The 13,371-nt window shown below is 35.4% G+C and overlaps 2 protein-coding genes across 3 annotated transcripts; one reads left to right on the top strand and one right to left on the bottom strand.

Annotated features, from left to right (window-relative positions):
• LOC18792332 (GDT1-like protein 4) lies at window positions 6,506–10,161 on the top strand. The gene is made up of 13 exons (XM_007223843.2): window positions 6,506–6,866; window positions 6,960–7,028; window positions 7,457–7,516; window positions 7,623–7,670; window positions 7,784–7,872; window positions 7,955–7,991; window positions 8,069–8,116; window positions 8,373–8,441; window positions 8,524–8,568; window positions 8,649–8,710; window positions 9,417–9,489; window positions 9,610–9,705; window positions 9,839–10,161. Exons 1-12 carry the CDS (start codon window positions 6,849–6,851, stop codon window positions 9,679–9,681), a joined length of 690 nt encoding a protein of 229 aa, XP_007223905.1. The 5' UTR covers window positions 6,506–6,848; the 3' UTR covers window positions 9,682–9,705; window positions 9,839–10,161.
• LOC18788676 (ATP-dependent Clp protease adapter protein CLPS1, chloroplastic) lies at window positions 10,364–13,037 on the bottom strand. 2 transcript variants are annotated; one of them, XM_020553818.1, is made up of 3 exons: window positions 12,629–13,037; window positions 11,402–11,555; window positions 10,364–11,225 (listed from the first exon to the last, which is right to left on the bottom strand). In XM_020553818.1, the coding sequence occupies exons 1-3, from the start codon at window positions 12,690–12,692 to the stop codon at window positions 10,961–10,963; spliced, it is 483 nt and encodes a 160-aa protein (XP_020409407.1). In that variant the 5' UTR covers window positions 12,693–13,037; the 3' UTR covers window positions 10,364–10,960. The 2 variants fall into 2 exon arrangements, with proteins under 2 accessions (XP_020409407.1, XP_007225975.1); XM_007225913.2 differs by having other exon boundaries at window positions 11,402–11,552; window positions 12,629–13,034.

Below are 13,371 nucleotides of genomic sequence, written 5' to 3'. Positions count from 1 at the left end.
GTTAGTGAATAAGTTTATAGGAGTGTTTGGAATAAGAAGTCTTTTGTGGTGATTTCTTCTGAGCATGCTTATATTAAAGTTCCTCGTCATCCCTTTTAAGCATTCTCAAACAAATCTTTCTCTCAAAACCCGCTCTCTATTACTGCTCATGTTCTCTAAATTTGGGTCTACATTGTCTTCGAAAGAGGTTGTTACAAATCACTCAATTGTTCTTTGTCAATGTCATTGTTTTCGTTTATTTATTCGCTCTTATGCGTAAATAGATCGCTGAAAACCATGTTTTCCCGATATCTGTTAAGGATGCAGTGATGAGTGTGGTTGTGACGATGCTTCTTCATATAGTGATGGCAAGTTCATTTAGGCACATAGATTATTTTAAGATTTTGTTATGTTGGGTGTGTGGCTTTATTCAGGCTTATTCTTAATTGTAGTGTTGTAGATTAGTAATTTTAGTGCTGACTTTGTCCACTTTAGTTTTGTCTCCGTTTTAGGAACGGTAAATGTTATGCTGATATCTTCGATTGTACATTTAAAGTTTATCTAATGACATTTATATTTTAAAACACATGGGCTAATTTGATAGGTTCATTTCATAGTGCAGCTTGCTTGCCCAAGAGCAAATTGACTGGGACACACATAACAATACTTCTGCAAGTCAAAAGGAAGAGCTTGGACTCATGTACTTGCCATGATAAGAATTGAAGAAGCAGGAAGAGAGAGGGACCCATAATTTAATTATGTAACAACCTAAGTATCATATTCTCATGCATTCCGTGACCCTAATAGTATTATTTTTTATTATAAAGGCCCCTAATATTATTATTGCGGGCTGGTTACTGACATTCATTTGGTCAAAAACTAAACATGGGTCCGGGCCTGGTAGGGCCCAACTCCAACGATTTAGATTCGCCTTTTGGAAAGCAGGCATGATATTGTCAGCCTAAACGTGCACCAAATGATCGATAAAACCTTAGCCAGCTATGCAGCTGGTGCAAAAGAAAAAACAAAGTACACATGCGGCATGGCACTGGCATGTCTTCCTCAAGCAGGCAATGCATGATCATGATGGAGAGAATTCTTATTAAAACAGTGGCGGGGAGGGCAAATCTGACTTCTCCCTACTGCTTTGTCATTCCTAATTAAACGAAACAAATACTAAAAAGCCTCAATTGGGTTGGAAAAAAAAAACTTTTTTTGTTTGTTCAACATAGAAAGTGGAGAGGAATTTGGAGGGGGTTTCGGATATTCATGTTTGGAAGCAAATAAGTTGTGGATGGGAGGGGAAGCCAAACTGGTTGTGGTGGCGAGCGAGGTAGGGCCTCGATGTCGATTCGGTGATGAGTGTCGTGAGAGAGACCTAGACAGAGACATAGATGTTCAACAACTCCCATTACAAGGAAATATACAATTAGCTTCTTAACCTATGTTTATTATCAAGTAATAGAGAAAGAAAAGAATGAAACTCTTTATCTTTCCGTTGCTTGGTCATTGATGAGAATTCTCTTCAAATGGCGTATGACTTGAAAACAAAGTTAGCTCAAGTGCTCCTAACTCTAAAATTATCACTTGATTGTAACAGGTACCGTAAGCTCAAGTGCGCATCAGCATAACTAAAATTATTTGTTCCGACTTTCAATTGAAATGGATTAAAAAGGAATCCAATCACACCATGAACAAAACAAATCAGACATTGAGGAGACAAAATGCATACCTATTCTCTTCAACATTCTCCTCTCAGAAGGTATCCATATTCAATCACAACAAAGTTGTAGACTTTCAAATCCATATAGATACACAAATACGTATATGTTATCTAGAGTTTACATTGAACGGTTGAATAAGCTGCATAGAATTACAACTCCAAGGATGCCACTCACGAATCCCAAATTCAAAGCCATTTTAGCTCCGATCTCTGTCAACCTATTTCTCCAGTATTGGCTTCTACAAAGTGCAATGCAAGCACAAATCGTCGTTATTGGCTGGCGGCGGAGTCAGAAAATTTTCACATAGGGGGCACCTCATATATTGAAATATACTTTTCTTAGGGTGACAATCAAACAATTTTTTTAGAGATATTTAGTAATATACTCATTCTTAGTACTAATATTATAGATAAATCATACATCATTAAATTTCTATAAACAAACCAAAAAAAAATTCAAAAAAACACAGCTGGCCTTTTTGAATTTAATATTAATTATTAAATTACTTTGATGCTCTATTGAGTGTTTTGGGTATTTTTATGAGATTTTGGAGTTGGGTTTGTTTTAAGAAATTGATGACAGTTTTGTAATTTATAAGAAGTTAAAAGCCTCTTTGTTATGTTATAAATGGGCTTTGGGTGTATTTCTAAAGTCCATTTCATATTGGGTATTTTTATAATTTGAGCCCTTATATTGGGTATAATAGTGAATCTCCCATTTGTTTACTATAAGAAAAATCTAATTTTAATTTCTATACTCCATTATTTTACATGTAACATTAACTATATCTACTCATTATCACTCCTAGAAAACAATCAGATGAAATGTACTTTATTAAAGATACACACTACAAAAGGTACGTGAGAATGGTTGCCTCACAGGGCTATTAGGGAAAATAAAATTTAGGTTCATTCGGATTTAGTGCTGTGAGCACTTTCATTTTTTATTGTTTCAAGTTTATTTCATTTCCGGCGATAAGACAACGAGGGATGCTACTAAGCTTAAACAAGCAGTGGAGCTCATGGTGCCAATCAATGGCGGATTCATAAAATTTTATAGGGGTAGGTTAAATAATTTTTTTTATTTTTATAAAGGAGATATATTATAAGCCTTTTTCCTTTTGAAACAAAAATGTAAATAAAATTTTATAAATCAAACAAAGTCACATTACAAGCAAATATAACAGAAAGAAGTACAAAATATAAATAAATATCAAATGAAACACATTGTCCAACTTCAAAAAGACATGTTCGATTGCAAAAAAATTTAAAAGCTTGCCCTTCGAATCTCATTACGTTGATCGATTGGGTGTTCACAAATTGGAATGCATTTCCTAGGATCCCGCTCTAAAGAAGCAATATCAAACTCTTTAGGTTCAACTACTTGAGATCTGAGTTCAGAAAGTTCCTCAGGAATTGAAGTATCAACATTAGATGTAGAAGGTGTATCCTTGTTATCGTTACCACTTTTTTTGAAGAATGAATAAATAGTTTTTCCTCTCTTTGTCTGTCTATTATCATCATGTGATATGATATTATAACAAGAAATACTAGACACAAAAAATCATATATGCTAATTAATAATTCAAGTTGCTAAACTAAAACATATATCAACAATCTCCAAAAAATTCACCCAAACCTTAAGTCATAAAAACTTAACAACAACAATTAATATCAGTACGATTAGAATAGCTCAAGTTGCTAGAGCTTTAGCGTGAGTTCTGCTTCTAATCAAATTTATATACGTTTGGGTTGATGTTTATTATTTCCTATATGCTTTAAGAATGAGCTTATTTTAAATAGAGGACTGAGCTATTATTTACTTTACTTATATTGAGCTATTATTAGTTTATTATATTTATTGGGTGTAGTGAGCTAATATTTATTGGAGTAGGAATAAATTTATAAAATTTAAACCATATTTAATATTAGAAATCTTCCCCTAGGCTGGAGCCCACCCTAGCCTTGGCATAAATCCGCCCTTGGTGCCAATCATCTTTAGGAGATTTGAATACCAAAAAAAGAAAGAAAAAGGACTTTAAAATTTGGTTAAGAAAAATATGATTGTATTAATAATACAATAGCCTCAACTTTTCTTTGAGAGGGGAACATCTTTGTTGAAGTTAACTTTCCGCTTCGTTTTGTTGAAACTGTAAAACAAAACACCAAAGCAATGGCATTTCATGCATGATTTCATAGTTTTATAAGAGCATTTCTAGCTTCTCGAGCTGGCCCGGGCGGAGGGGGCTCGAGGCCCTGTGCACAGTTCCACAGGGCTTCGACAATCCTGGTAAATAGTGGGGACTATCAAATTGGGCAAGCCCCAAAAGCAAATCGAGTTAAAGCTCTTGTCTGAGGGTTGTTGACGTCAACCAACGATAAAAAAAATTCAAAATTCTGTGTGCAGATGCCAGATTTCACCAACAATTACAAGCCACGTGACGCGTCCTGATGTATCCGATCCAAATTTCTCTTCCAATCCAACGGCTGTCAATTTTTGTGTAAAAAAATTTTGAATTTTTGATAATAAAAAAATAATAATAATCTTATCCAAATTTTTGTGACAACCGAAAATCTGATTCAAATTAATAGTTTAAGTAAATAAAACATAAAATAAATAATAAAGTGAATAGTATGCGTCGTAATTGCAAACATCATGCATGATTTTATTGAACAAACTGGGATGCATTTTATATGGGCCTCGAAAATCAAAACTAGAATATAACAAATTTTGGATAAAATAATCTTCCAAGAGATTCTTACCCAGAGAATGCCTACGTATGTCCACGTTCGGGCCATAGTCGACTTGTGAACCACGGTGGCCTTGGCTTGATTGATGCAGCATACCCACTGCCATGGTAACTTGATCATCATATTCTTCTTCCTCGTTTTCTTCTTTAGCTCGTTTGCGCCTTCTTTCTTCAATTTCTCGCTCTTGCCTCTCCAACAACCTCCTCGTGTAAAACATTGAGAGTAGAATATGTTTTCTAAAATATGATAAATGAAATAATAGAGAGGATATGGTGTGAGAGGTCTGAGTTGAGGATGTGGTTTTATAGAGGGATTTAGAAGATAGATATGACACGTTGCGCAATTTTAGAGGGTGAAAATCTTATATGAAATATGAGATTTGTATTTTATAATAAATATCAACACGTGACAACAGAGAATCTTATATGAAATGTGATATGTGAATTTTATAATAAATATGGACACATGGCAATCAAAAATCTTATCCGAAAATTTTATCTGAAATATGAAATGTGAATTTTATAATAAATCTTGACATGTGACAACCGAAAATCTTATCCAAATTAATCGTTTAAGTAAATAAAAAAATTAAAAAAAAAATCAAAGTGAATAGTGTTTGCCCTTTTCCATGGCAATGGATGGAAACTATTGAAGAATACATGAGTCCCACATCGAAAACTTAACAAAATAGAAAGTCCCATATGATAAATGATTCAACTCCTAATAACATCGAGACCTTTTGTATAAAACCTCACACCTGCTAAACAAGTGGTTAAGTTGGGGGCAATATCGATGTCGGAGCTCTGAGCTCTCATATTTCACACAATTACATAGCATGGGTCAATTTATTCAAGATTTAAGTTAGAAATAATATCGATGTCGGAGCACTTCGTATTTTTTATATTTAGTTTCCTCTAACATTTAAAGTGAATATTGTGAGTTTCAAGCAAAAATAGAAATAAGTTATGTAACCTCTTGTTCTTTTAATATACAAAAGACACATATTACAGGTAACATCAATACACATTGCATGATATAGAATTCATTATCCTTTAGAGGATAACTCATATTCTTTATACTGCAGTCAATAACAGATATAATGTGATGTGAGCATAACTGACTAGCAAGCCCGCAAGTCAAAAATGCGTGGCTACAAGAACTGGGCCCAGCCCTTTTTTATTGTGGGCTTGAAGCACATTGTTTTGGCTTTACCAATTGACCATGAATTAATTAATGTAATATTTCCTGAAGCATTTTTGCCAAATGTCGTTGGCATCTTTTTTCAGGATAATGACTTTGATTGAGATTCTGCATTTTGTTTCAGTGCTCAACGAATGAAACAAGTGGGGGCCTGATATAATAAACAAACTTATCTTCGTTGCGTGACGGAATTATAATATTACTATGAATCTTGTTCTGTTACTGTTACATTAGTTTCCAAATAACAAGGGAATATGTATGGCAATGACGGCAGAGGCCTAAAGCATGTTGATTTAATTTGTTTCAAGTTTGATTAAGTAAATAAATCACCGTCTAATTTGTATTATCTCCTTGTCTTACAAACCTTGCACGCCAACTACTATGATGAGTTTGACAACTTCATTGCATAATTCAAGGATTAGGGTTCCTTGTGCTCTCCGGCACTGATAAACTCTTATATTCGTACCAATCAACATTCAGTATGTGTAGTGATATTATTCATATAACCCAATTAATATATTAAATTGACTTGAATGGAGCCAAGAATTCGGATATATCTTTGGTACAAAGTTGTACATAGTGCTTTGTGTGCCCACTCAACCCAGAAAGCTTTATTCCCTCTATTTATTTATTTATTTATTATTATTTTTTAGTTGAAATCTTTTAATTTTCTTTAGGGATGATTTCTTCTTATTACTTTTTTATCTTAAATTTTACAAGAGAAGAAAAAACCTTTTGAATGATGTAAATAAATGAAGGCAACGAGGTATAGTCTAGTAGAAAAAAACATTGACTTACATATCAGTGATCTTAGATCAGCAGAGCCGGAGCATCCCATAAATCCCACCCGCTTTAACAGTATCTTTTTCTCTAGGTTTTTTGAGGTCTAAAAAGCATCAGTTCTTTTGTTGGCCTCAATTTTAATAGGTTAAATCGCACGCACCAAACATAACACATAGCTTTTGCTATTGCTGTGCCGTTGTATTCTTCTAATACTTTTACTTAGACTGACCCGATTCAGAAACTTCAACGAAGCAACCCAACAGACTCTCGCTCGCTCGCTCTCACTCACAAATTTCAGAGGCAGAGAGAGAGAGAGAGTCAGAGCGAGTCACAAACTCCCTGACTCGGTTCTCTGCGAACATAAATATCCATTGCCTTCTTCTTCAGCTCATCTGACTCTACTCAGTCAAAAATGAGTACAGTCGTGCAGGTAATTCGTCTCTCTAATTAAATTGACCCGCCTTCGTGTTTATTTTAATCTGGATTTGCGTTAGCTTATTATGATAATGCTTTCCTTAATTAGGGTTTCACCAAGTCACTTGCCATGACTGTGCTCTCTGAGATCGGCGACAAGACCTTCTTCGCAGCTGCGGTTAGTCTATACGATTGCACATTTATTTCTTTTTTCTTTCGGTTTGCTTGAATTCTAGAAGTTTGAATAACAATCTAATTGCACTTCAAGAAGAAAATATGAATTAATTCGGAATATACAACATTTTGGATTCAATTCTGTCAAGAACATATTTGATACGGGCAGAGCTTGAGCTTACTACTTCTGAAGGACAATACAGAGCACCTATATGAGCTGCTAATTAGTTTTGTAAAGCATCCCTCTATTTTTGCGTTGAAGACTTTTTAGTAACTTATTGAGCATCTTATGGTATATTTGTATGTATATATTTGTGCCCCGAGTTTCCTTTACAAAGTCCCGTGAGTAAGAACCACAGCCCGGAATTCTTTTTATTCTATCCATATACTATTTTTTGTGTAGTTATCTAACAGTATGATGTTTGCTTGAAGATCCTTGCAATGCGCCATCCTAGGAGACTTGTTTTGTCTGGTTGCCTAGGAGCTCTGATTGTAAGCATTTTCTTCCCACTTCATATATGTTTACTTTGTTGTTTTGGATCTTGCATTTTTCTTTTTTGAGGCCTCACACATATCTCAAATTTTCCTTGAGTTTTAGGTGATGACTATTCTTTCTGTTCTTGTCGGTTTGGCTGCTCCAAATCTGGTAAGCACTCTGATTCTGCCACCCTGAAATGTTTGACTGAGATTGTCATATATTTCTATTACTTCTTTGTTCTCATATGAATACTGAACACATTGTGATCTTAAATTACACAGCTCTCACGGAAATGGTCCCATCACATAACAACATTGTTGTTCTTTGGGTTCGGGCTATGGTCCTTATGGGATGCTTTTAAAGAAGATGGGTAATTAATTTTCTTTTTGGTATTTATTTTATTGTTTTGCTTTGCTGCTTGTAGTGGAGTTTAATTCTGGTTTACCCTACAGGGATGATGATGAGTTTGCAGAAGTTGAAGCAAAATTGGTTGGTTTTTCAAATTTTTATTTGTATCTTACATTCAACTCAACTCCTTTCTGACTTCATCCATGCGGTGTCATTAGGATGCTGATCTTAAGGCTAATGCAGGAGCCACCAAAAAGAGTAGTAAGGTACTCCAACAGTTTAATAATCTTTTGCATTTGAATGAGCTCTACTTATTCCGTCCTACCCTCTCCCTCTCTCTCTCTCTCTCTCACACACACACACACACACACATCATTATTTCACTTATGATTGTGACCATGTTTTTCAACTTTCAATTCATCATGGTCGCTTGAAATACAATATGCAATTTACTGTTCTATAAGATTCGTCATGGTGTTTTTTTGTTTTTCTAATAATCTGTGGAAATTTTTGGCTTCCCAGGACGATGATGACTTGAAAAAGCAGAAACGTTCGTTTCTCTTGCAGTTCTTCTCACCAATTTTTTTAAAGGTTATATTTTCTAAGGATTGTGAAATTAAATTTTTTGCATGGATAACTATACTTAACAGCTTCTATCATGCTCATTATGCAGGCCTTTTCCATTACTTTTTTTGGTGAATGGGGTGACAAGAGCCAGGTGAGCATTTTCCCTGATGAATAGATGTTTTATTGATGGTTGCTTCAGCACGATTTGGTTTTGAACTTCTATCCTTTTAGCTAGCTACCATCGGTCTGGCTGCAGATGAGAATCCATTAGGTGTGGTTCTTGGTGGAATCTTGTAAGTGCCCATCCTTTTATTTATTGAACATGCTCTGAAATCGTGTTCTGTTACATGACTTCCTCTTATTTCCTTTTCTCGTTCCCTCTTCAGTGTGACCAATTATTATTTTTCTTCGTTTTTAGTCTTGTCCTTTTCACTATTGTGTCTGTCTTTGAATGCATATTTTGACGAATGTGTTCTGATGGTTTTGAATGATTAATGGCCCATCTTGGATCAGTGATATGTAAAAGTCTTACTGTATGAATTTATTTTGTTCTGATAAGTATTACATTGATACCTTTATATGCATGAAGTGGCAATGCTGGGCACAACACGAGATATGTATTATTGTTGGATATGTGTTTCATATGCCTATTTGTTGGTTAATATTTTTGTCAAACAGCATAGGAAAGGGCTATCAGCATAGGATTTCTTTTTCCTTTTTTTATGTATTCTATTCCTTATGCTTTCTCAGTTTGCTTCAATAATGGTCATATAAGCTGGTGCAACCGTGTGAGTTCATGTACTGATGTGAAGCTTATTTGTTATATAATTATGCTACTACATTTGTTTCCTAGTGTCCTTAGGTGTGGGGATTAAACAAATTTAGATACCACCATGCACTCTCATTCTTAGAATTCACTTTCCTTCCTTTATTTAATTGTTTTTGTCCTAGGTGCTGATTGTGCTTCCCTTTTTTCTCTATTATTATAATTTTTTTCAGAGGACAAGCATTGTGTACCACTGCTGCTGTCCTTGGTGGAAAGAGTTTGGCATCTCAGATCTCTGAGAAAATAGTAATTCTATGCACATCCATTTTGGTTTTAACATATTATAGTTATCGTTATGTATCATATATGTGGCCTCTAGGCAATATGTAGCATTTCCACTTGTAAGTTGTAACTGTTTTGTTTCAGGTTGCTTTATCAGGCGGAGTTCTTTTCATTGTTTTTGGAATCCAATCCTTCCTTTCAACAGTTGAGGCATGATAACTAGAGTCTGATCAACGATTAGTAAGTACATGATGCTGGATACCACGAGCTCACACACACACACACGCACACACACGTCTTAGATACTGCCAGGCCGCACGTGTACGTGTAATTTCTGATGATGACTCTGCCTTGTGCTGATCTGCTGATTCAGGGATTGAAGGATGATTTAAAGAAACTTACATCTACACACTGTGCAAGGGATCATTTACAAGCATTGCATCGTCAGTATTTATTAGAGGGATGAGATCCTCTCAGATATGAACGTTAAGATTCGAAGAGTTATTGTTTACAAGATCCACACCAAACCAATGTTACACTCGGGAATCATTGATGAGAACATCTCTGCTCAATCTGTTGCATGCTACTCCAATAAATTTTACATTAACATTGATATATCTATATTATATAAATATTCACTCGGATTATGTTCTGACCTTACTTTATATGAGGATTAGTTTGGTGTCGACCAAAAAAGGAGGATTAAATTGAGTAGATAAACTAGCATAGATATATGCGTTTAGAACATCGATTTTAAGATCCAAAGCAATCTGCTTTGCCTAGTCGATCCACCCACAAAGTAATCTCTGTTTAGCTCATCCCAATGAATCTGTTGCCAAATACAAATGCATTCGGACAATCCGATCAAGTGAATCAAGATTTGAAATCTAAATTCAAATTCAAATCCTACAATCCACTTGGGATGATGAATTTGAACAGATTTATTTGAGTGGAACCAACATGAAAACACCCAAATTTTTACAGCGAATTTGGACTAATAGGAAGAACAGGAGCTCACAGTATGGTCCACAATAACAAACTAAACTAGCACGCATAAATCAAGACCGAACAACATGGTTAAAGGAGATTACAGTTGGCGGACCAGATGTAAAAAATCTGAGAGTCCACACTTCCACCTAAACTCAGTCTAAATCCCTTGTAACAAGGCTCATAATCACGTGTTAATCTTAAGATACCACGTTTTTCACGACAGTGAGAGTGTGTGCCATGAATGTGGTCAGCAAGTAAACAAGTTGATTAAATGTAAAGCACCAAATTAGAAAAGCACCATGTAAGCAGCAGGCCACTGTAACTCGGGAAAATAGTCCAAATTCATACTTTAAACCGAGCCACTTTTTATTTTACCACCATCTCTCTTGTCTTAATGAGACCACAGGATGACCAAGATTCATAAAAATATGGGCACTGGGATTATGTACAGCATCTGAAGCTCGAGGCAATTCTTCACAGCAATTGGGTTCTACCATGCATGTCATTAACATCCGCCGCCACTTGCAGGTTCAATTGAACTCAGAAGCCCATTGTGCCTCAGTTGCATGCAGTGTTCTTCAGCATCCGCCTGAGCACATATGATCACTATTGACAAGCCATTATGGTGTGCTTCTTGCATAATATTAACAGCATTATCAAGGGACATCCCTGGGATAACCTTCATCAGTACTTGCACAACGTATTCCCGTTTGTTGTAGTTGTCGTTGTGCAAAATTACACGATATGGAGGAGCTGTTTTCCTTGATTTCCTAAACAATTTGGACAATCTTATATTAATTCCCATTTGACACAACAAGATACACACAGGTAAACTCTCTTTGCAGCATTTTAGTGTTAAACAAGGCACTTGTACGGTGTAAAGATATAACTCCATATTGCCATGTACACAATATAAGAAAATAGCAGGTTAAAATTGAGCCAATACCTCAAATCAAACTCAGAATCACGCGCAGGAGTTGTTTTTTCTATAACTGGCCTTTCCAACAACCCTCCTCCTTTACCAGGTCCTGTTGCTGATACAGCCATAGGAATGCCAAGATTGGTGCATGGTCCTTTACAAAGAGGGTGTCTGTCTCCTGCTAAACATATTTTATCAAGAAAATTTCACCGATCGGAATCACTCTGGCATCTACATTTTAAAGGATAAAGCAACACTACAGCAATGCACTATCCATACTAACCAATCTTTGATTGAAAAAGTAATTTAGCAATCGAAACAGAAACAGAGAGATGTAAAAAGATACGAAGATAACATAATACAGAACCATCACAACATGTGCATTTTACAAGCACCGCAGATAAAATATACAAAGTTTGAAAACCCAGATCTTTAGAACTGGCTCTCCAATTGGTCGAAAAGATAAAATATACTGAAATTGCAGCAAAAGCACTCTAACCCTAGATATGCTAGATCTCCATAATTGCACAAAATCCTTTAAACAATTTTAAGGAAACCAACACGTGGGTGGCATCACATGCACCCGGCGGCAGTGGCAAGATATCCAGAAATTGCCACTTGCATTACTCGATCTTACAGTAGCAAAACTGAAACTCCACAACTCTCAAAGCAGAACACATAAGAAACCCACCCAAGTTTATGTACAAGCACACAATGAACTAACTTGCATTACACATGACAATCCCAAATCTGCCCTACCTCCTCAAGATACCAAAAATTTGATTCAATTTTGTTGCTTAAAAGTTTCTTGTAATCAAAACTTTAGATTCGTCACAACATAAATGCACCCTTACACATACAATTCTCACCAATTACATAATTCTTTGGCAGCATCAACTAATCTTATACATTGTATATGTAATTATAGCTACATGATCATTTGGGTTTTTCTTGGCAGTTCATTTTTCTGTAAAAGAAGTGTGGAACACTTCCATTTTACCCAGAAAAATAAAAGGTACCCAAGGGAGAGAAGTGTGTTGGATAAAAATTTCATAAGCTGATAGAACAGATGTAGAGGGCAACAAGCTCAATCCAAAAATAAGAAAACAATAAAGAAAATCACAAGGATTTACAAGAATCAAGTTTTGAAATTGAAGGAGATAGCAAATCTACTCAGCAGCTTACGAAATTAAAGATTTGGATGCAAACCCAAAATCTAAAAAGAGGGAATGAATTCATGGAAAAAAGAGAAACCTGGTTTAGGATTGAAGACGTGGTTGGGAGAGAGAGGTAGTCTCCCACATATCGCAGTCTCCATGACTCTCTTTCTTTGTCTTTCTGTGAAATGTGTCGGGTGGTTTATTTATTTATTGGAATTTTCTCTTTTGGGTCTCTAACTGAAATAACAAGAAAACGATCGAACTGGTGTGTCTGGTGTGGTGGAGGTGGACTGCTGGTTTTCACAATTCACATGAGACGTCGTTTTGAGCCCTGCCAAGTACGAACAAAGCTGATTTTTTTTTTCTTTCTTTTTTCTCCTTCGTCCTTCCTTTGAATGAATAATCTTATTTATAATTGAAAAATGTGAATGTGAACGACAGGAATTTCTACCAAGTGGCAACCAGCCAGGTCACGGGTGTTTCCGAAAATAAAAAAATGATGTTTGGTAATTTCAGGTACTAATCTTTTCCCTACGTATTGCATAAACTATCGAACTTCATTTTAGTTTTTAGGTAAACCATATTTTCATTGGATAAAAAAATGATTAGTATGATTTTGTTTGTTTCTAAACCAAATTTTAAATGGGCTTCTTATGACTGTTGAGGTCCAATCTATTACAACCTCCTTTTCCTTGGGCTTTAATGAGAATGTGGTTTTTCTGGTATTTTAAGCTTCGTTCAAGAACAAAAGAAGTTGTTGTTGGTGTTTGTTTTTTTTTCTTCAAATTTAAAATACAAGCGATATTTGAAATACAAGCGATATTGCAAGAGAGGTTT

The sequence above is a fragment of the Prunus persica genome, chromosome G1, assembly GCF_000346465.2.
Source record: "Prunus persica cultivar Lovell chromosome G1, Prunus_persica_NCBIv2, whole genome shotgun sequence".
NCBI classification, from domain to species: Eukaryota; Viridiplantae; Streptophyta; class Magnoliopsida; order Rosales; family Rosaceae; genus Prunus; species Prunus persica.
This window is presented reverse-complemented; position numbering and strand designations above follow the sequence as displayed.